The following is a 23650-nucleotide window of genomic DNA, read 5'->3' as shown; positions in this document are numbered from 1 at the left end:
TGCCGATTGGGTTTTGCCTTTTTAGCTTACACGTTAATTAATCAACTCGAATAATTGACCCTTGACAAAGTAGTTAAACCTATTCCAAAATAAAATGTTCAGTCTCTTGTATGGAATATGATTTATCTAAACGTAAAACAACCAAATAATGAATCAAAGCAGATGAATGTTGTGTGGTGAAAATTTATGAATACCGTCACAAAAAAAATATATAAAAATTTTGAATAACGACTCGTTTTCTTCAATTTAGTTACACTTGAATTGTCACATGAACGTTCAGTAAATAAATATACTGATATATACCAATACATGCAGGATGTGGCTCGCTAAAATATTTAGCTTTTTTTGTACTAGGAGATATATTGTATATGTGATGGGACTGCACCCCAACTAAGCAGAAGACCAAAAGAGAACTAGTGACCAATACAATGTTTTCAATAATATAAGAATGCCAATACATATGCCAAGAAAATCGCTCCAAAACTAGAAAAGAAATGCAAAAACTGTCAGAAACTAACAAACACCAAATGTTCATAAATGATTTTAAGAACACAAAAGCACTACCATATAGATAAAAAATATATTCGACAAATTTCCTGACTTTGAAAAGGTTCATTTACTTGTTGCAGGATTAAAACTAAACGTTAATATCTGGTTTCTCAATCGGTATTATAACATGTATAACCAAAAGAAACTTTTTTAATATTTTAGATAAGTGAAGAGAGACTTGAAAAAGATGTCTTGTTAAGAGGAAAAGTGATATGTGGAACTTTCCGATCTTTTGGAGAACAGTTGTACCTTAATGTATTGTCGTCTGTTAAGAACAATTGCAGGAAATCGATTTTTACCTGTATGCTCATGGATGAGGTAAAGTTAAAGATTATTTCAGGAAAACATTTAAAAATACAACCAGACAACACTTCAGTTACCACACAATACATTGTTTTCAATGACTAGTTTTTGTTAACTTTCATGGATGGGAACAATACAAATTTATATTGAAAAAGGGAATTATAACGAAAAAGATTTTATACATTATTTATAGTCTTCGTCCGTTTTAAATCATTTGATTCTGTACTCTTTTACCATGTGTCATCAGATGATGGAATATATTTCAACTTTACACAAATGCTTAACTTTACAGGCCCAACAAGCATCAGAGTTGGAAACCCTCCTACCTCTACAATACGGACCAAATAAACTTATCATGGCTGGCGATCTAGAACAACTTGCACCGACAGTAAAATCCGAGGTATTGAGATCGAATGTTTAACAAACTAATATAGGGGCACCCATCTAGGAGCTAATTTCATTTAAAACAAAATTTTCATGACAAAAATGTATGTGTCACTATTGAATGAACTTAAATATATTTATATAGTTTGTAGGTGTAATGCAATTGTTAAAAAAATAAATATCTATGATAAATTCACTTACTTAAGGTAGCTCAATACAAAAGCAACTAAATTTTATCAAAATTTCATTTTCAGCTTTTTTTTGTCACTTCTTATTATTCAAAAACCACAAAAGAAAAAAAATATGTTTCCATATCCTGCACTGTTAATGAGTTTTTATAATAATTAGTCTTATAAACAAATGCACGTGTCTGACTGATACAAGATAAGAACATGTGGGGAGTACTTTGTGGTTAATCAATAGAACCATTTGAAAGCTTTATGACCACTGACCAGCAATAGAAATAACAGTTACGAAAAAGAAGTGTATAAGGGATTTATAGAAAATAAAGAAGATAGTAAATTCCAAATAAAAATACATTACTATATTAGAGCTGCGAGGAGAAAAACAAAACATTATCTGTAGATATACAAGGAATCAATATATAAAGGTACATGTATTAAATTAATATAATTGTGCAACAATTTAAGTTGATGGTTATATCAGATTTTCTTTAGGTGAATGTTTATATATGAATTCTTTTTAAAGGAAAACACGAATTGAATATTTTATTTTCAAACTACAAAAGAAAATTCTACTTTGCGGATAACACAATATTGTCATTGTATACAATTATAATTCTAGAAATCCCGCATAAGATTCCACTAGCCTGACTAACTGATAATTTTATTTACAATTGCAAAACTTACTTTGTTTAAAAATGTGAAAAACAAAAAATATTGTTTGATGTTCTAAATGAATAAAATCCATACTGAAAAGTGAAAATGCAATATGTTATTAAACTTCTGTAATCAATAATGGCAAATGCTTATCCAGGTGGGCGTAGTTTTGACCATATCAGTAACAACTAACTTAAAAAATGGTCAATTCTCCCCCCAGATCTGATTTTTTATGCATATGGTGTGCATTTTCTATATATATTTAGAATTTCTGAAATGGCATGCTTTCCTTCTGGTCAAAACCTGATTCATTTATGAATAAAGGCCAATCCTGAAGTATCCCAATTGTACGTACATATATGCAGTATATTCAAGTTAAAGAGGTTCAAATAGAAAAACCCTCTGCATTTGTTTGCACCTGTCCTAACATGTCCTAAGCCAGTACCTGTTGGTCAGTGGTTATCGTTTGTTGATGTGGTTCATAAGTGTTTCTCGTTTCTAGTTTTTATATAGATTAGACTTTTTGTTGTCCTGTTTGAATGATTTGACACTAGTCAGTTTTGGGGCTTATCATACATGTTAAAGCTTGCTGTTCGGTGTGAACCAAGGCTCTGTGTTGAAGGCCGTACTTTGACCTATAATGATTTACTTTTACAAATTGTGCCTTGGATGGAGAGTTGTCTCATTGGCACTCATACCATATTTTCTTATATCTATTGACACATACATTTTTGTCATGAAAATGTAGTTCTAATGAAATTAGGTCCTAGATGGGTGCCCCTTTATGCCTGATTTCAGCACAAGTTGTTCCATGATCAGTTATCTCCAAAACAATCTCCGATTTCCAAAAGCATCAGTAGAACAAATTTAGTGATTTCTTATGAATTTTAAAGGTTTTAAACTTAATTGAATGTTTATGAGAGAATGCAATATAATAGGAAAAGGTTGAGACACGGTTTTGGAGGTCAACTGTGTTGCTCAAGAATCTATCAAAAATGTTTGTATGCTGTGAAAAAAAAAATGCTAAATTCATTCCAATATGGACATCACACTCTAACAACAGACTTACTTATGACATAACAATCATGTAATAATTATGTAATTATTATATTATCATCATTTAAAAGATTAATCGTTCCTATTTCTTTTGGTTCCTCGTTTATAAATTTCAAAGCTAGATGAAAGAAGCTACATCAGTACAAATTTAAAGTTCAATGTTTCGGGTGACAAAATCTTTGTATTGTGCTACCATAAAACAGTAGAAACCGGTATATTTGCTTAGAAGAACAATTTCAATGATTTAGTCACATGGCTTTTTGATGTTATCTTTCATTAAAAAAAAATCTGAATGTTTTAGAAAAATAGCAATTTCAGTTCAATATCTAATTACTTGTGCCATGGGTTATTTATTGTCTATCTTTTGCAGCTATCTAGAGACAAAAGTTTTGACCAATCTCTTTTCGAAAGATTGTGTGATCACTTCAGATTTCATGGAGATAAAAACACTGTTTTGGTATTGAAAACCCAATATAGGAGTCACCCAGAAATTGCAAAGTTTCCAAGTGAAATGTTTTATGGTCGACACTTAGATACACACAGGTATTTAAGGCTAATTCATTGCGCAACAACCTGTTTGGTTCATTTGGTGGATCAAATAAAATTCAAAACCATATTTTTTTTGAATTTTATCAAACAATGTCCTGTGAATACAATACAGTGTATTACAAACCGTTACTGCATACTTATGATTAACTTTTCATCGATAGAATTTTTCTCAGTAACATATGTAATCATTCAGATAAGTACGATCAATTCAAAGTAATATTACAAATGGAATATTTGAACTAGATTCAAATGGATTCAATGAAGATCTCTCCTTTCAGAATATTTTTATAACTATAAATATTTGGAAATTGATATTTCGATTTCTTAAACTTCTTTAGTAGCTTTTCTGTATCTCATTTATCAATTCATTTCTACCTCTCATATTAAGACAGATAATGATAAAAATCATACATGTATTAATTCAATCATTAATATAATCTTAATATGAATTTCATAATTTGCTTGGCTGATAGCGCATTGCAAATTTATATTAAAATTATATTTTAGGTATTTGAAAGAGAGGTCAGAAACATTCAACCTAAAGCCTTATATTGTCTTTAGTATAGAAAGGTATGAAAATGTTTTCAAACAGTATGATTACAATTATAAATTTTATTCTGACGGCAAAAGGCGGGAAATAACCTTCTACCTTGTTTCAATATTTCTATTGATAGTTTTCATAAAATCTCAGAACTGGTCCTTGTAGCGGAAATCTCAGTCCCAGTTTAAAACTGGCATAACAGGAAACGTTTTTAATAAAATGTTGCCATTAAATTTCTCAGCAGGTTCATAGAAATGTTTTCGGGTGGTATACATAATATATAGTTACAACAGTCTTAATTTACAAAAACAATGTATGTAAAAGGTGGAATTTGACCTCTTCACTTCTTCATGGTTGTCCCCCTCAATTGGATAGACAAATATTCGGTTTTTCATAACAAATGCAAATCCAGAAAACGCATTACATTTATAAAGTGTTATTTTCATTTTATTTTACACATAAAGGAAGAAGTATAAAAGTGGCAAACTCTATTTTTGAAATATACCAATTGTCTGAAAATAATTGATAGAAGTTCGACATCTTTGGCTCTGCAGAACAGTTAATAACACGGTTCAATAGAACTCCTGTCATTCAATTTTTTTTCAAATTCTCCTGATTAAAGAGGGATTCGTCTAATTTTCAATGTCTTTACCATCGTCAACGAAATGGGTTCAATGCCCAGCACATTGCTTCTACCATATAAAAAGAAGACGATAAAACATAATTGTCAATGAGACAACTCTCTTCCTCCTCCTCACCGTTTGTCCTTTTAGTGAGCTTTCAAAGACCCCGAAATGACAAATGAAAAAACAATTCAAACGAGAAAACTAACGGCCTGAATTATGTAAAATACAATGAACAAAGTACAAAAAAATGATATACGACAACAAACGACAACCACTGAGTTACAGGCTCCTGCCTTGGGACAGGTACATACTGAATGAGGTTGCGTTAAATATGTTACCGGGCACCCAACACTCCCACTCACTTTGGGTCAGTGTTGTAACAGTACAACATATCTGTTTTTCTGGTTTCACATAAGCAATTCAATATTTCAACTAATTTTATGCATTTAGTCAAAAATAAAAATAATGTTTTTTTATGTAATGAAAGGAGGTAGGACGTATACGCCAATGTGATAATAACCGAGCGACAAATGTAATCAAAAGACGTGTGTATTGAAACGAAGTGGTTATCATGGAGGTTTTCTTTAATTTGGGTATCCTGTCATATTCTGTCTAAACTCTTGTCTGACACTCATTTTGTCCAAATTTATTCTGACCGTCATTTACTCGTGTGTTCAACTGTGCGTTATTTCTAGTTCTAATGTATATCATTTAGTTTATAGTTCTCCTTAAATTGGTAAGTGTTTATACGTAGTAATTGAATTTTAGTAATGTAGGATCATCATGGTTTATGTGCATTATTAATAGAATATATTTGGACTGGTGTTGCTTTTATTTTTTAATTCATGCTGTAAAGTTTCATCATCGTTTTTGCATGAAATGCTTTGCACTTGGTCTTAAAGTTGGGACTTCTTAGAAAGGACGTGATATTAGTACTGGACTGTAAAACTATTGTGAGTTTGCTGGAGTTTCAAATTGACAACAAATTTGTTGAATTTGGAGGTAGGATTTTCCAGCAGGCTAAAGGAACCACCTGTGCGCCGGTGCCGAGCACTTCTTATTTTCATTTCAGTTGGAATTATTTCAGAATTTTGAAGAAAAAAAACACTAGAAGATCAAAGAAACTAGATTCCTTAATTTCACATACCAATGTTTTAATGATGTCCTCTCCATAAACAATCCATTTTCTTCTGATTGTGTTCCATTAATATATCCTCGTTAAACAGAGATTAAAGAAACCACAGACACAGCTTCCCTCACCTCATGTTAAGACAAATACCTCGAACTTGACTCCAGCTGTCATCTCAGTACCAAAGTCGATGACAAATTAGACGATTTCAGTTCTAAAATTACAAGATTTCCTTACATTAGCAGCATTATACCAACTTCACCTGCATATTTATTTCTCAAGTCATACGATATTCAAGAGCTCTTGCAGCTCCTACTCAGACAATGTAAAACATCATCGGTGTCTGAGCAAAAATTAACGAACTAGGGTTTTGTCAAAGACCTATTGTCTTTTTTCTCAAAAAGTTAATCGAAAAGTACCAAGACCTTATAAGGAATATTCAGTATAAGATTCCCAATTCATACAGGATGGTCTTGAGTTATAGATTTTAGGTGTTTATTAGGAATGTCAACTCGGTAAAGATTTACTAATCGAGTACTCGTTGGATTTACCGAGCGATACTGGAGTAATCGCTCGGAAAAACATCTACAAAATGGAAACACAAAATTATACCCATTTTATGTATTGTGGGCCGTTGTCTTATGGACGTAAAACCCTCAATATTATTACCTAGGACTAGATGATAGTTCCAGTAATTTTATACCATAATTAGTAGCTCATTTACTACTTGTGCCAAATAAGTAAACTGGCAAGAATCTAATCAATTAATTAATAAACTTCTTTAGAAAAATGATTACTCAAACAACAGTATTTGTGAACCGTAAAAAAACTCATTTAATGATCAACAAAGGAGTAATGATTAGAACTTACTGATGCCTTTAATCATTTTCTGAGGGTCGATACAGGGTGCAACGAATTTGTTCTTATTTAGAAATATTATCTTGTCAACTTTTTCTGGGACGATGCGATTTCTCAACTTTGTTACGTACTTAACAGTCCTGATGATGAAAATATTTGCTATGACGGTACAGAGGTGGGGGAATGACTAAGATTAGTTAAAAGTGTAAGCCATGGAAAGGCGCTCTGTTCATAGCCTATACCTCTGTTCGGAAATATTTTAAATGACAATTAAACGCAAAGATTCGAAACTATTTTAATTTTGATTAATTTTGATTAATATTTAATTTCCCGGTAGGCGCTCTCAATAAAAATATTTTGTGTTTAAGCTTAAAGAAAGCAACAACATTCTAACAGGAAACCGATTAGTCGAGTATCATTTTGTTATTCGATACTCGAGTACTCGTTGACATCCCTAGATTTACTTTTTGCAGTTTTTCTATTATTTGTTCTTATGCTTTTATGTTCATCCTGTGGTATGACTCATGTAGTGGATCGGTATTTGTGCATCGGATTTTAGCTTTTGGCTTTTGGCGTTTCAGACGTATGCACTTTTTATGTGGTTTTTTTTTCATTTTGTGTACCCTCGTATTTATATCTTACTTAATATGCAACTTATCGGGAAAGTGTGAATATGTCTACATGTTTTACCAAACTTTACTAAATCATATTTACTATCACCTACAAAACATGCAAAAGGCTTTTCTTATGATGTATGTTTACACAACTTTGGCTACTGTATCCCAATTATGATCACATTTAACAGTTATGTCAGTTTTGATTGCTCGCACAATATTGTCAATATAACCAAACAACTATATATAACTGTCATAAAAGTGGGTGGTTTAGCTAGCTATAAAACATGTTTAACCCATCAAAATGCCTGTACCAAGTCAAGAATATGACAGTTGTTTTTAAGTCGTTCCGTTGGTTGATATAGTCGAGCGTTTGAATTTGTCATGTTTCATTGACATCCTTATTTTGAATTTAACTTCGGTATTTTTGTTAATACATTTTTTAATATGACAAATAGTAACAATAATTTGAATTTCGTTTTCAAATTAAAAACAAAATTAAATCAATTGGAGTGTTGTAAATATGGTAAATGTCAAGTATTACATAAAACCTTAATGCAAATGGGGATAATTTGGCCATGTTATTCAAAAGACAATCATTATAAGTTACATTTTTAATCTGATTAATATAGGCTTTTACATGTATAAAAACATAAACATTTGGTAAACTAGAAGGAAGACTACCAAAACATGCAATTCCTTTTTGCGTGAAGTATATTTAAGAATCGGTAAGCAAAATGGTGATGATATTTGAAAATCTAATATTAAGCTTAATTCAATGTCTGCTTATGAATGTGTTACACACGAAGATCAAATATGATAAGCTAAAATAACAGCGGTTAAGTATATAGGTTAAGCATTTAATTCTACAAAATAGAAATACAATTCATTTGAATGCCAATCTGGTGCCAGATCATTCATTTTCCTTTTTATGTTTCCTCGACAAAACAAGTCATCTGCATAGAACTCAACAACGTACTTTAATTCTGACTTTAATGTTTTATCACTTTACCCGATATACGTGAAGTTAGCATTTAATTGGTATCATATGTTTGTGTATTACCTCGGATGTGACAGTCCTTAAAAAGACGGATCCTAATACAGTCATCCAACCTAAATGTGTGAAAATTAACGCATAGATCTATACTATTAAAATAAAGAGGTCCAATCTAATAGACGGCATGACGGAAAAACGACGAATCAAAGAATTCAACTTTATATATAACTAATGTAGGACAATTGTGTTGATTAGAAATTACACCATTCCAGGCCATTTTGTTTTCCACATAATTAATATTACTTACAATTAACAAGTTCCAGGTTGAATCCGATACCAATCCCAATAGTTTGTGTCACATGTAGTTTCCGGTTGTAGTAAGAAAACCTGAATGGGTTCAAACAGAAAGATTTCGAAAGCAGAGAAAATGTGCACTTTATAATCAGCATGACTTTATCAGATGAAAATACGAATACTAAAAATTTAGGCTAAAAAAGGGGAAGATACTTTAATTTAGTTACAGACCCGTCTCCTAGTTGTTTTAAAAAATCAGAAGTATGACGAGACTAGTTATAACCAAAACGTAGGGAAAAAAAACAACAAACGCTATAGGTAGTAAATATTTAGTTTCATCCTACATATTTTTCATCGTATATTCGTTGAGCTTTCTGTCGACCAATCTTTTTGTTTTGTTTTAGAGAACAAACAGTTACTGCAGTAGATATAACCATATCATTATGTGAGTTCCTGTACTCCTTCGTGCTACAAAATACTAGACTTAACCATAAAGACTTTGGAATAATTACAGCATTTGATCAAATAAGCAAAATCAAAGAAGGCTTTGCTAACAGGTAAGTTACTTTTGATACACAAAATTCTACTTTTACTGTCGTATACGTATAGATTTTGTCCACTCATCATTCTTTTGAAAAAAAATATTCAAAGCATTTTTTAATCTCTAGTTAAAAATACTGCAAAGACAGTTTTAATGATTAAGATTTTGTTTTTTGGGATCATTTTGTTTAAACTAAATCGTCACAAAACTTTGATTATTTATAGTCCTGCTCACGAAAAGTAAAGGAACGCAGGTGGCAAAACATTTAGAGAAAATACCTTTACGTCATGATAAAGAGGGTTATTCTCTTGGTCAAATCTTTTTTAAAAATTATATCATATAGATTCTTTAAACATGTTAAAAGAAAACAACTATTATGCTGTTTTTTGGTTTTACAATCAGCTCTTTTCAGCGTGTGGAAAATCTCCTGATTTTTTGGTTGATTATTGCACATCTTTATTTAGTACTTTTATTTATTTAATTCCCACCACAGCAAACTTGTAGACGCGGACGTGGAAGTGGACACCGTAACTGGTTTTCAGGGTCGTTCAAAAGAAATCATTATTTTATCTTGCACAGGGAGTAGCACTGAGAAAAATGGGTAAGTATGCATACTAACCTATACAACTTCATTCATCAATATGTTAGCTTACGGAAATTATTATCTTTTACTTGCAACACAGGTTCTTACGCTCTTATTCAGAAGCTATGATCATTGTTTTTATCAATCTATCTTTTCTGCTGTATAGCATTATATTATGATTCTTCATATTAATTGATTGAATAAGAATAAATATAACATCATGCTAAGGTTTTTGTCTTATACAGAATTATTTCAGTATAAAGCTGACTAAATGCTGCCAAAATCAAAGTAATTTAATAATTTTTAAAGGGTTATAGAGTGGCCAGTACTGACATTGGACATAGATCAGACTTTTTAGAGCTTTACATTACTCTACAGAGCAGGGAGTTTTGCTCCATGTACACCAGAGGACATCTTTTCATTTACATATACATAATTTATGAAATTAATCCTATGCTTTAAATTTAGACTAACACTAGATTAAAGAAATGAATTACACGTTTATTTTGTCTATCTTTCAAAATAATGAAAATTTTTAAACAACGCGTCTCTTCATCGACTATAACAGTAGCGTTGATACCTGAAATGTTATATGAACATCTACTCAAGATCTTCTAAACCATACAAAACACAGTGTGTTCGCATCTATCGGTATTTACATGCTATAAAATTCTGCTAGATTTAAGTATCGAACCTTCAGAGGTGGTAGGCTGTGCGTTGTTGTTGTCCTTTGTTATATGTTATTGTTTTATCATTTTGAGAAATTTGGTGTAAATGGCAGCTCTTTGTTAAATTTATTCACAACATATTTAGACTCGGGACGATTTAGAGCTTGGCATATAGGGTGAATACCAATACGACAGCATTCAAATAATACCATAAACTAAAGGACACCTATAGGTCAACATATTTTCTACTGCCATAGACAAGTGTCTATACCAAATGTGAAGTCCTAAATCGCCCAAGGTAGACAAGTTGTTAAAGAAATCATCACTATTGTCTACCAAAGTTATGTCACCAATACCAACAGAGAGCTCAAAATTAAATAACGACAACCACTTAAGATATGCTAGGGGGTATGTACATGAAAATTTGGGTGAGGTTTATAGTTTTAGGAGTAATCATTTCTCACTTTTTGTCAAAATGTTGACAAAAATAAAGATTTGACATTGAAATAAAAAAAAAAAACTGAAAAATCAAGGGCATTTTTTTTTTTTTTTATTTATTTATATTATCTCTACTTTTGATATTAATTCAGAATATTTTATAAATAGATTTCTGACTTGTCACAAGGAATTGAATGTTGCTTTAACAAGAGCTAGGAGTGCATTGTACATTGTTGGAAATCTTGATACGCTATCTGAGGTAAATATTTATACGACATTTGTGAATTTGTGATTGTGCATCACGTTTACACTTTAAAATATTATGAAATTTTACCGGTAGAATATTGTTAGCAAGTCGCCTCCAGTGTAAATATTTGGGAGTTCTATCCACGTCTGGGTGACTCTTTTTGTATGAGACACAAAATCATATGTCTGGACTGTAGATTCTTGGAAAGTCGGTACTGTATATTTGCACGCTTTCGTCCCAAATATGAAAAAAATAGTTGCAACTGAGAGTGTAGAAACCACTCATTTATCAGTCATTCATTGTTGGGTCTTCCATCGAACTGATATATGGTTATCAGTAATTTTACTAACACAATACAAGCAAAATTCACTGATATGATCCAAACTTCTATTCCCGTTTGTAAATAAGTTGCTCAGGAAATTCAGTTCGTTGAATAATGTGGTATTGATTGATCTTTTTCATAGTATCCTTACTGGCTATAGATGTATTTACTCAATGTCATCTATCAGACATTATTACCATACATATCATATAACTTGCTACATAGGCCTTCGGAATTGCATAACAAGTGATGCGTGCAAAGTTTGAGATACATACATGCTGATGGATATTAAGTAATCGATGTGTAACATCCCCCAGCAGTAATAATTTCAGCATAGACCATGAGTTATTACGTACAAAGGAAAATTCTATGCTTTTTACAACTGATATACTTATTAAAACTAGGGTTGCAACTCTCTTTTGCAAGTCTGCAAGATTGCCATTAGATAGTTCTATATGTTGAATCATTATTAGAATTTTTGTGGTTTCAGGAAAACGAGGCATTGCAGAAATTGGTAGCAGATGCCAAAGACAGAAAAGTTTTACGGATAGTAAAAGAAGACTATGTTTCGAAGGATATTTTTCGTGCATGCCTATCTGCAAAAGCCAGACTAGGACGATGACTTTATTTCATAAACTTACCTAACAACAAAATTATTTTCATTTACCTGTGTTTAAAGTAATTGCAAATGGCTGATATTTTTGTTCAAGCATATTGTTTTTCTTAAATTGTTTAACATTTCACAGCGGTATAACATGTTACTTTAATTATTCTTCCCTAGCTTAGTTTATTTATTTTGTATTTACATTGTATCATAGATCAAATTTATTTGTTCAGTGTATGTTCACTGGTGGTAATATTTCTTTTGATTGAGTTAAGCCATTTCAATTGAGTTGTCTCATTGGCACTCATACCACATCTTCTTATATCTATTTAACTACTGTATACTATATTTCAAATATGTGCCACTAAACAGAAGCATTTCCTCCAAAAAAAAATTAGAAATTTAACACATTTCAAAGTTATACCCCTTTTTATATGAATTCGCTTTTTCATTCCATTCAAAATTGAAATGAGTACTTGTGGTATATTACAACATCTTATAACATTTCACAGTATGTTGCCACTGAAACAAAATCATGACCTCTCAGTTACTACAGGCGGGTGATCTGTGATTCCATCTCTCGTTATTATTGTTTGTTTGTTTTCTGTTGTCTGTAAACTTGTTTTGTGGTATAAATGCTTTTTTATGGAGTGATCTTCATCCTATTTTTCATATTACTGTAGCTTTTGTTATTCTACAGCGACGCAAAGAGACCTGTTTTATATGATCTCTTTATATGTTATATCAATCTTATTCAATGAAGTTCTATGTAAATAATTGTTGGAAGAACCTTCATTTGATATCATCTTTTATATAGTGTACATAGTGTAAAGTTTGTACTACTTTCTGATTCGACATGATTTCTACTTTAGTAAGTAAAACAATCCCAATAGCAATTTGGTTTTTTTTTCATTATGCATTTTTATTTGTGACTTGATTCCTCATCGGGTTGTTTTAAGCCAATCGTGTGTTGTTGGTTGAAGAAGAGGGGCAAAATATCATTATACATTATGGGTTTTGAACATTGATGAAGGCCATACGGTGACATAAAGTTGCCTATATGAAGGTGTTTTGTTCTCTGGTGGAGAGTCGTCGAATTGACAATCATACCACATCTTCTAATTTTTATTTACATAATGAAATCTCAAATTATTTTTAAGATATAGAAATGTACCTGCAAAAATCTTTTGAGTTTGCAAGTCCCAATGTCTTTTGATTGAGTGCTTACATTGGTATACTATAGGGTTCTGCTCTTTCTTCTCCCTTTTATTCACATGTAACCACTCCCTTATTAGAAGTTCCTGGAACCACTACTGATTAAGCTTAGCGAACCAAAAAAGGGGCTTATGTGAGATACAATAAGAACAATCAAATTAGATCACTTCAACAATTGCTGCTATCAAACATTGTATAAACAAGAATCTTACATTTAATGATAATATCATGGCACGATTAATAAAAGGACTGACACACACCACATACTGTATACACAAGGAGAAAGGGTCACACGTCATGAGCCTGTATTACAGTGGTTGTCGTTTGTTGAGCACCGATTTGCAGAGACTGCACAACATTGAATTATAGAAGTCATGTTGTCATTAAAACAGTGTTTTGGGGATAAGTTTAAGTTCCACAACGATATTAAAAGGTTATGAATAAAAAATGAGTGTACAAACATAGATAGACAGAATACACAGAAAAACGCTTCGGAAGTATAAGACTTAAATATCGGAAGAACTATATGACCAAAAAAGGACATAAAAAGAGTAGCAAAATTCATTGAAGGTCAACTTTACCCGAGGTAGTTGAATCCTTTAGTTTCTTAATTATTTGTTAATTCATCAATAGAGAACTTAAGAGAAAAAAAAACATGTTAAAAATCAAGTCAGCACCGTAGCACTGGCTACTGGGCTGGTGTAGAAATTAACGTTTAGTTGACATTATATGAACTGCACCATTGCTTCCGTTTATTGTCACTGTTTCAACGATGCATACCAGATTAGGACACCTATTAGTATATCATCAAAGTACCAGTTCGCTAGACTTCTCAGTGGCGTTCGAATCAAAACAGTGTGAAGGCCAAATGAAGTACGAGGTTGAAGTGCATTTAAAACCAAAAATTCCAAAAGGTTTTACCGAATACGGCTATTCTTGTCTGGGGCAGAAAGTCCTCAGTGTTTGGAATAATTCGTCATTTTAAAAACAGTCATACATTGTATTAAATTGGGGTTAATTGTAACCTCATACTTGCAATATTCAAATATTTCAACATATGCAACTTTTTAATGGTTTTAATCAGAGACATATATATGTCTCTGTTTTAATGCACAAGGTTAGACAACATCTATAATAAACAAGGATTTAGTTAATTGATTGATTGGTGTTTAACGCCACTTTCAGCACTATTGTGCTATTTCGTGGCGGTCAGTTTTATTGGTGGAGGAAGCCGGAGTGCCCAGAGAGAACCATCGATCTTCGGTAGGAAAAAGGATTTAGTTTTAACATGTACCTGTAAAATGAGCATCAAAGTACTTTGAACACAGCGGAAATTATCGTTTTAGTAATTAACAAACAGTAGGATCTCTTTGACCTTGAGCACCTGTTTAAAGATTCGTCAATATAATACTTCAATGATAGGAAATACTTATAAAAATATTTCGTATTATTGAAATCTGAATACCGTAAAAATCCCGCGAACTTGTTAGTGTCGCTTGTTATACATATGGAATTATACACCGTGACATCCGTACAGCAAGATGTAAGAATTTGAATCGCGTTTATTTTTGTTGCTTAACGTAAATTGGAACATAATTACCTTGTCAAACTTAATAATTTAAGATTGGTATCTCCCCCTTTCTTCTAAGTACTGTATACGGAAGCCGTAGAAATCAGTCAAGTGCAGAAAAGGTTATCACGAAACAGTCATATGCGATCATATGCGGCACATGTAAGCTTGACTAATTATAGGTGGAAAACTATGGTTAACATAGTACATGTATCTCCATTCAGAAAATGATATATATAGAACTTTTATTCTTTTCGAGGTATAAAAAATTAAAGATTCGGAAAATAAAAGTACAAATATATGGAATACACGTAAAAATCGCAGAGAAAAACTTCAGTAATTTAGATTTAAATCATTTATTTCTTAAAATCCTGTCCTACAAATTCTCTTTTAAATTGATGATATATACTAGGAGAATAAAGTAATCTTGTCTTTATCTCGCGTCTAAAGCCCTAGGGCGTTCACATGCACACGTTTGCACGTCCATGCTTAGATATACATGTATGTAGACATACATATTTAAAGGTGTAAAACTTGCATGTGAACGCATGCAAATTATGCATTGACTTAATTTGCATGATCGAACCCCTTGCAAAACTGTAACATATATGCAAACTTACGTGTTTTTTGTACATATGTACGCAAAATAATATAAGAATACTACGTTGTTTTATACCCCAAGCTACGAAGAAGTGGTAAATATCTTTCCATCCGTCTATCCGTCCGTCCATTCGTCCGTAAGTCACCTTAGTTTCCGGATACTTAATCAAATACTTTAATATCGTATTGCAACCTGCCTTTGATCTATGGTCACAAATGAGAGGAAGACGTCTGAGTCTGAGGTCATGTTAACTAAATATATCGAAAGTAATGCAGGAAGGAGTTCCGGACTGTTTCTCTGGAACCTTACACGGTGTTTGAAACCAAATTTTAAAAGATAAAAGGACAATTCCCTATCCATTTTGAGGGTACAATGCCCGCAGGAAAGGTCATAGTAATACCCCAATCACACTAGGACCACGATCCCGCTACGACCTCAGAAATTATGAAAAATTTTGGAAGTCGTAGTAAGATCGTGGTGGTCGTAGTAAGGACGTGCCAAGGTCTTCATCCAACTTTGAACATGGTCAAAACATTCGTAGTGCAGTCGTGGCCAAAACTAGTCGTAATAGAAGGTTGTAGTAAGGACGTAGAAGCATCGTATTGGGAAACGTGGTGCAATCAGGAAGCCAATGGAAAAGATTTTGCTGTGACCTTACTACGATTTCACTGCGACGATCCCGATTTCACTACGTCTTTATTACTCTTCTACTACGATATTGATACGATTATACTACGATGAGGAAGACAATAGTGCGCTGCTACTACGCGCTTTGTCGTCCTTATTACGACCTTACTACGATACCTCTACGTCCTAGCCACGATGATTGCACGATCTCATTCTGATGATATAAAAAAACGGATGACATAACTTCTACTTAACCTATAGCTGTACTATGTAACCTATTGGAATGCAACAAGAGTATAAATCTCAATAACCGAAAATTATACCATAGCTATCTATGGTATAATTTTCACAATTATACCATGGTTTTGTTGTATTTGGTATTCGAAAAGAAAAAAAGAAAGATAGCAAGGCCTATCCGAGGCCGCCTGAATTTTTTGAAATAGGAACAACAGAGTCAGTGTGGGGCCACTAAGCTAAACTGCCCGCTTTGCACCAGCCGATATAAATGAATGCCTAGGGTGGGAATCGAACCCACATACACCAACTCCGTTGTCCTATATTTTTAAATGAATGAAAATTTGATTCAAGAACAAATTTAAAAAAAAAAGTATATATAAATATATTATACTTGAAAATATAATTCGATTTTCGGTTATTGAGATGTATACTTGGATTGTAGTCCCTTCGGCTCAACTGTATAGCTACATGTAAAGGTTGAAATTTGCCGTGGTGGCTTTTTTAAGGGGGAGGGAGGGAGAAGCCATGCCCCTTTAAAGAAGCTTTATATATGGTAAATGCATAGATAATTCGTTTTATTACTCCAAATGTTGGATGGCTATACCCCCCCCCCCTCCTCTCCTTTTCAAAATCCTGGATCCGTATCCGATTTTATATACATCTTAATTTAACGATTTGCTTAAGTAATAACTATAATGTTGGGCCGTTAAGAATAGAAAGCGTCTGGTTACTCTAAATAAAGGTGAACTTTTTGTTTAAATTATCTATAGTCTACATGTGATTTTTAATGATCTTTAATCGTGATCATTTTGAAATCCTTTTAATTAAATTAAATTAAATGTATAACTTGGGCTTCTGGTACAAATTAAAACATGGAATGATTCATCCAAACTCTCAGAAAAATTCTTGTGAATTAAATTTCCACAGAATTATAAATTAATATCAAAAACTTAAAAACATTTAAAATATTTTGATAAAATAAAAAAAAACTAACCCTTTGCAGTTCAACTTTAAATCTCGGTTCCAGAAATCTTTCAAACTATATCTTGCGTCCATATGGCGCTGAGAACATATAATTCCTTCAACAGTTTTTAGTCGGTAACGTTACCCGTCACCAATGTAGATATGCATCCATCGCTGTCGAAAAATCCTGTCCAACTGATTTTCCCGCTGTTTCAGAAGTCCGTGCGTATTTTAGAAAGTAGGCGGAGCTTAATGTGTAAGGTCCTAAAAGGGTAATTTGACCGATTCTTATCAAGATTATTTTTAAAGTTAATAAACAAAAATATACGAAATACACATTTTTAAACAACAACATATGCAATAGGTTAAAACAGATATTTCATATATTTTGGTTAGTTTTGTGGTGTTTCGTAAATTATACCATAGTTTTTTGTTGAAACCCCTCGGCAACCTCACTCGACTTCGTCTCGTGAGGTTATTGCCGGGGGTTTCAACAAAAACTATGGTATAATTTACGAAACACCACAAAACTATTCAAAAGATATGAAATATCTATAACCTGTAGTTCAACATATTCAACCATGGACACACATGAGCAAAACCTACTTCTGCAATCTTTAATTCATCTGCACTGTATCGATTTGGCTGATCAGGCTACACTTTTAGTTATAAGAAGAAGGAGAAGACATACCTGACAGCGTAGGTCCTGTTATGTATATGTATGGTCGTATGTGTTTTATAGTTAAGTCGTGAGAGTTGTGTCCCTTTGTTTTATGATGCATATTTTATGATGTGATGTTATCTGTCTCTTCTAAATAAACGTGCCATGGCAATAGATGTGTTTTTGTTGCTCTCAAGCAAATATTAGTTTAGCGGCATGGGGAGGCAAGCATATGTCCCCTCATGTACGTAATATGGTGGAGGAATTCAAAACGATCCCGTTAACTGTATTTCATGTGAGCTGTTTTCCCCAAAGATGATGAATCAACTTTAAAAATTCTAGACCACGAGGCTGGCGGCGCCATTATTAAATTTTGACTACGTTAAATTCTTGGAATTTTCGTTCAGTAAAGTATAGTTGTACCATGCATTTGACAACGGACTAGATTAATGGATTTTTCATGTAAAATTTGAATGTGAAGGTGTTTTAGCCAATATTCAGAAGTCACCATGGGAGTTTTTCGTCAACAAAAAGACAACTGTATATTTTTTGTAAGATTTAAAGAACTGTTATTAAACTACATATATCATCGAAAGTTTTTCCCATTAGACTATTTTCATATTACCGACTTTTGACTCCGGATTATATAATTTTTAGACAGGTTACCTACTCTGTGGTTAGACATCCTGGTACTCGGTCAAGTAAGAGCAACCAAAAGAAGAAAAATCAAACACATAATCTGTGCAATCAAAGGGGAAAGTTTTCTGTTTTCTGATGATTTTATCGTGTTAAAAAAATATAAAGCAGTTAATTTTTCCCATAAATTGTATCGATTAAAAGCTTGATTTTACTATTTTAAGTTGCTCTTACTTGACCGAATACCAGGATGTCTTACCACAGAGTAGGTAACCTGTCGAAAAAATATAATTAAACTCCGAGGTCAAAAGTCGGTAATATGAAAAAGGTCTATTGCTTATTTGTCATCTGATCTTTAATGTTTCTGACATTTGGACTCGATAGATAATCTACACAAACAAACAAACGTTTAACCGCATTGTGGTTGGACATCAAGAACTACAGCTGTGTGTGTTTATGTGTGCAGAAAACTGTAACAAAAAAGTCATGTGTAATGTGACGTCCTTATCATCTTACTTCGAAAATTATTGCTTAGTAATTGGACTTATCTTTAGGAACTAATCGCCTGACCTATATATTATATTTGTAATGTGTATTTAGCAGGAAAAAAGGGTAACAGTTTTGAACGATTAAGAAATTCTACTACACAGACGCCAGACTGTACGTGTGCGATTTATCTCGTCGTACAATACCCAGTTACAAAGAACACGGACTCTAATTTCAAACTTTTAATTATGAATTCAATTCTGTCTCAAGTATTTTTTTTATGAATTATATATATCTGGTACGTGCGTACTGTTAATACATCAAATTTCTGTACACAGTTGGACTGATTTGATTGTGGATTGGCAGTAGCGATGTGATAAAACCTGGTTGATATTGTCATTTCTGGAGCTTTTCATATGTTTCATTTTTATTTATTTTTTTGCGAGTGTGAAGTATGAGAGATTGGACATGATAGAGAGGGAGACTTAGTCGTATTTTCTTTTACTGGCATATGCATTCAACTTAATTATGAAATGTTTCATTGATGTAATATTTGCCATTGTTAAGAGTTTAAGGTCTCTAATGATTATCTATCAATTTATTGTTTACAGCTACATTTATGACAATATTCTAGTACTTTCCATTTGGGAGAGCGAGTAAATGTATCAAATGCATATTTTCTTAAGTACATGATGTACTTGATTGAACGTAGTGCGTGCATAAGGTCCTAAGGGGGAGATCGAGATGCCAGACGTTCGGATTTTTTATTTTTTTAATGCATAGTTGATACTGGTATGTATGCCAATGGATACTAGATGTGAGATCTGGTCAGTCTCCAATTTTTCAGTTATATTACTTGCAGCGATTATTTGGAAACAGATTTTATTCTAAAAAAATGTTATCCCACCATGATATTAAACAGCGACCCCTAAGCCACAAATCTTTTTCTAGGAGATTAACAAATTAATCTATAATAGTTAGTTACTATGACCTTGCCCGCTGATTGTTGCTATATTAAAGTGAATCACATCATTATGTTGTCTTCTATAATTTTGAAAATGCTCTCCACTTTCAATATCAGATATCACACGAGTCCAGTATGATATTCAATCTTTAAAAAAATATCAATTCTTTGTATAGTCAATGTGTACATCATGCAAATACACCTCTGGTATAAAATCCACGTAAACGCATTTTATATTTCCATTTATACATATAGTCAAATCTACACATGTGCATATTAGCATGCATATGTCAATTTCCCTGAGATTGTGAATTAAGGGGGCTTTAGTCTTAATTCACGGACGTTTTTGTCTGCGATCATTCTGGAGCATGGCAATATGGCGAGACATTTTTTATTTCTATTTACATATCAAATGCAGATAAAACAACAGGTAAAACTATAGGAAATAGGGGAAGTAATCTTAGTCAGAGAATTAAAATCTAAAGCAATAAAATGCAGAGTGAGGATATATAATACATGATGGTGAAATCTAAAACTTTTTCAGATACTCATAATCATCAGCCATTATAAACGTTGTGTAACAATCACCATCAATTATTAATATCACATTTATGGTCTATCTCTCAACGCGACAGTGCGTTAATTAATCGCAGGGTGTTATACATAAATTATCTCTATCCAGAATGCATCGCTAAAAATTTGGCCATTGATTTTTGTCGAGCCTGCGACTTCTGTCGCAGAAAGCGAGACATAAGGATAGTGATCCGGCGGCGGCGGCAACGGCGTTGACAAACTTCTTAAAAGCTTAATATTTCAGAAGGTAGAGGACTTTGATCCTTCATACTTTGTATATAGATGCCTCATGTTATGAAGTTTCTGTCAGTCATATGTCCATTGTCTTTGACCTCATTGTCATGGTTCAATGACTACTTGAAAAAAAAGTTAAGATGTTTAGTTATCTTAATTTCTCGCTTATTATGAGTAATAGGATACTATATGTGGTATGTGCGTACCTAACAAGGTCTTCATGCCCGTCAGACAGTTTTCACTTGACCTCGACATCATTTCATGGATCAGTGAACAAGGTTTAGTTTTCGTGGTCAAGTCCATATCTCAGATACTATAAGCAAGAAGTCTACTATATTTGGTGTATGAAATGATTGTAAGGTGTACATGTCCAACTAACAAGTGTCATCTGATCTTGACCTCATTTTCATGGTTCAGTGGTTAAAGTTATGTTTTTGTGTTTTGGCCATTGTTATATTATAGTTCGTTTCTGTGTGTGTTACATTTTAATGTTGTGTTTCTGTTGTGTCGTAGTTCTCCTCTTATATTTAATGTGTTTCCCTCAGTTTTAGTTTGTAACCCGGATTTGTTTTTTTCTCAATCGATTTATGAATTTCGAACAGCGGCATACTACTGTTGCCTTTATTTTTCTAATACTGTATGCAATAGGTCAACTATATTTGGTGTATGAAAACATTTTATGATGTACATGTCAGTCTGGCAGGTTTTATTTGACCTTGACCTCATTTTTACGGTTCATTGCTCAATGATAAGTTTTTGTGTTTTGGTCTGTTTTTCTTAAACTATGAGCAATAGGTCATTTATTTGGTGTATCGAATGATTGTAAGGTGTATATGTCTAGCTGACATTTATCATCTGACCTTGACCTCATTTTCATGGTTTATTGATCAATGTTAAGTTTTCCTGGTTAAGTTTGTTTCTTAGATACTATATGCAATAGGTCAACTATATTTAAAGCATGCAATGATTGTAAGGTGTATATGTCTGTCTGGCAGGGTTCATCTGACCTTGACCTCATTTTCATGCTTCATTGATCAATGTTAAGTTTTCCTGGTTAAGTTTGTTTCTTAGATACTATGTGCAATAGGTCAACTATATTTAAAGCATATAATGATTGTAAGATGTACATGTCTGTCTGACAGGGTTCATCTGACCTTGACCTCATTTTCATGGTTCTTTGCTCAATATAAAGTTTTCATGGTTTTGTCTGTTTCTTGTATACTATAAGCAATAGGTAAACTATATTTGGTGTATGGAATGATTTTAATGTGTACATGTATTTCTGGCTTTGTTTATCTGACCTTCAATTCATTGTCTTTGATCATGTTAAATTTATGTGATTCTTGTAGTAAAACTTTATATTTAGGACTATCAACTTAAAATCAATGGTCAATGGTCAGTAAAGCAGGCGAGACATGTCAGCGTGTGCACTTTTGTTGTTACTATTAATATCTTTACAAATGTTTATTCGCAAATCCCTATGCGAGTAAATCGTGATGTTCATAGAACTAGGTTTCTTGCTAGAAATTTCGGTAACATACTTACTATATATACTTAGAAATAGGTTCGAATATGTCTTATTTGGTAAATTACGGATAATTTTCAAATGCATAATAATTATTTTGAAAACAGGCGTGTTATGTTATATTTGTATTTCCCTAATATGTCTCTGCTCTAACCAATTAATTGTGAACTTTGTTTTATTAATGCATCGTTGAACATGATAACAGGGTTATTCAAACTCAATTACAATACCTTCTAATTAAGAAAAGGCTTTAATTGTGAAAAGACATAAACACAATAGTTTAAGTTAGAAACACAATGGATAACCATTGGTTCATGAAAAACAAACCATTCGCCCACCCTTTTTGGTATCTTTCGCCTCTCTTTTTCAACAATTGACTGTGCTTCTTTATTCTGTTTGAGACTGTAAATTGGCCTCTAGATGTAGTTCGGTTATTTTTGTCGACTGGGTTGTTATCTTTTGGTCGTAAAGCCAAATGGCATTTGTTTATATATGAAAGATCGAGTGAATAATCAATTAACCTCTTTCACTAAAATATTAATATGCATGTACACGTGGGTGTCTTATTGCCATTTACTGATGTTTGTCCTTTTATTTTGGTGACTCGGTGGCCGAGTGGTCATAGGAGTCGAACTACTGTATCACGAGCCTGTCAACACTGAGGTTGTGAGTTCGAATCCCGCACGTGGTAGGTGCGCTCGACCAATCTTAATAGTCCATTTGCCAATTATCGATTTGATTCTGTTATTACACACTTTTTAAACAAGTTACTTCCCTTTGTCAATCATAATCTAGTTCTATACTCAGTCTGGACAAAATTGTTTTCCCCGTGCAAAGCATGATAAGGGAGCTACCATTTGATTTTTATGGGGGGGGGGGGGGGGGGGGGCTAGGATGAAATTTGAAAAAAAAGGCAAGACAGGAGTTTTGAGTAAAAAAAAGGCAGGATGAGCAACTTGGCAAAAAAAAGCAGGATGACAATTTATCATGTAAAAAAAGTCAGGATAAACTAATAAAAAAAGGCAGGACCGAATGGAGTGAAAAATAAAAAGGCAGGACAGAGATTACAACTAAAAAATGCAGGACAAAATTTTTCATCCTGGCTGGGATAAAAAAATTTTGTCCTGCATTTTTTTTTTAGTTGGGACGAGATGTTGGCTTGCCTACTTTGTTGTTCCTTCTCAGACTCAGAATATAGGATTAAATGATGTTGGAC

At 32.8% G+C, this 23650-nt stretch overlaps 2 protein-coding genes across 7 annotated transcripts in view; one reads left to right on the top strand and one right to left on the bottom strand.

Moving 5' to 3' along the window:
* LOC127724645 (probable helicase senataxin) overlaps positions 1–13038 on the top strand; it is a 29706-nt gene extending 16668 nt beyond the window's left edge. Inside the window, exons 16-23 of the mRNA XM_052231670.1 lie at positions 712–867; positions 1145–1252; positions 3502–3674; positions 4188–4250; positions 9144–9296; positions 9774–9881; positions 11138–11228; positions 12029–13038. Of these exons, the coding sequence (XP_052087630.1) occupies positions 712–867; positions 1145–1252; positions 3502–3674; positions 4188–4250; positions 9144–9296; positions 9774–9881; positions 11138–11228; positions 12029–12160 (984 nt within the window). The 3' untranslated portion in view covers positions 12161–13038. The remainder of the gene's footprint in view (positions 1–711; positions 868–1144; positions 1253–3501; positions 3675–4187; positions 4251–9143; positions 9297–9773; positions 9882–11137; positions 11229–12028) is intronic.
* LOC127724635 (E3 ubiquitin-protein ligase rnf213-alpha-like) overlaps positions 1–23650 on the bottom strand; it is a 1011139-nt gene that overhangs the window by 451236 nt on the left and 536253 nt on the right. The gene's annotated exons all lie outside the window — the stretch shown is intronic.

The sequence above is a fragment of the Mytilus californianus genome, unplaced genomic scaffold (assembly GCF_021869535.1).
Source record: "Mytilus californianus isolate M0D057914Y unplaced genomic scaffold, xbMytCali1.0.p SCAF_14, whole genome shotgun sequence".
In the NCBI taxonomy this organism is placed as follows: Eukaryota; Metazoa; Mollusca; class Bivalvia; order Mytilida; family Mytilidae; genus Mytilus; species Mytilus californianus.
This window is presented reverse-complemented; position numbering and strand designations above follow the sequence as displayed.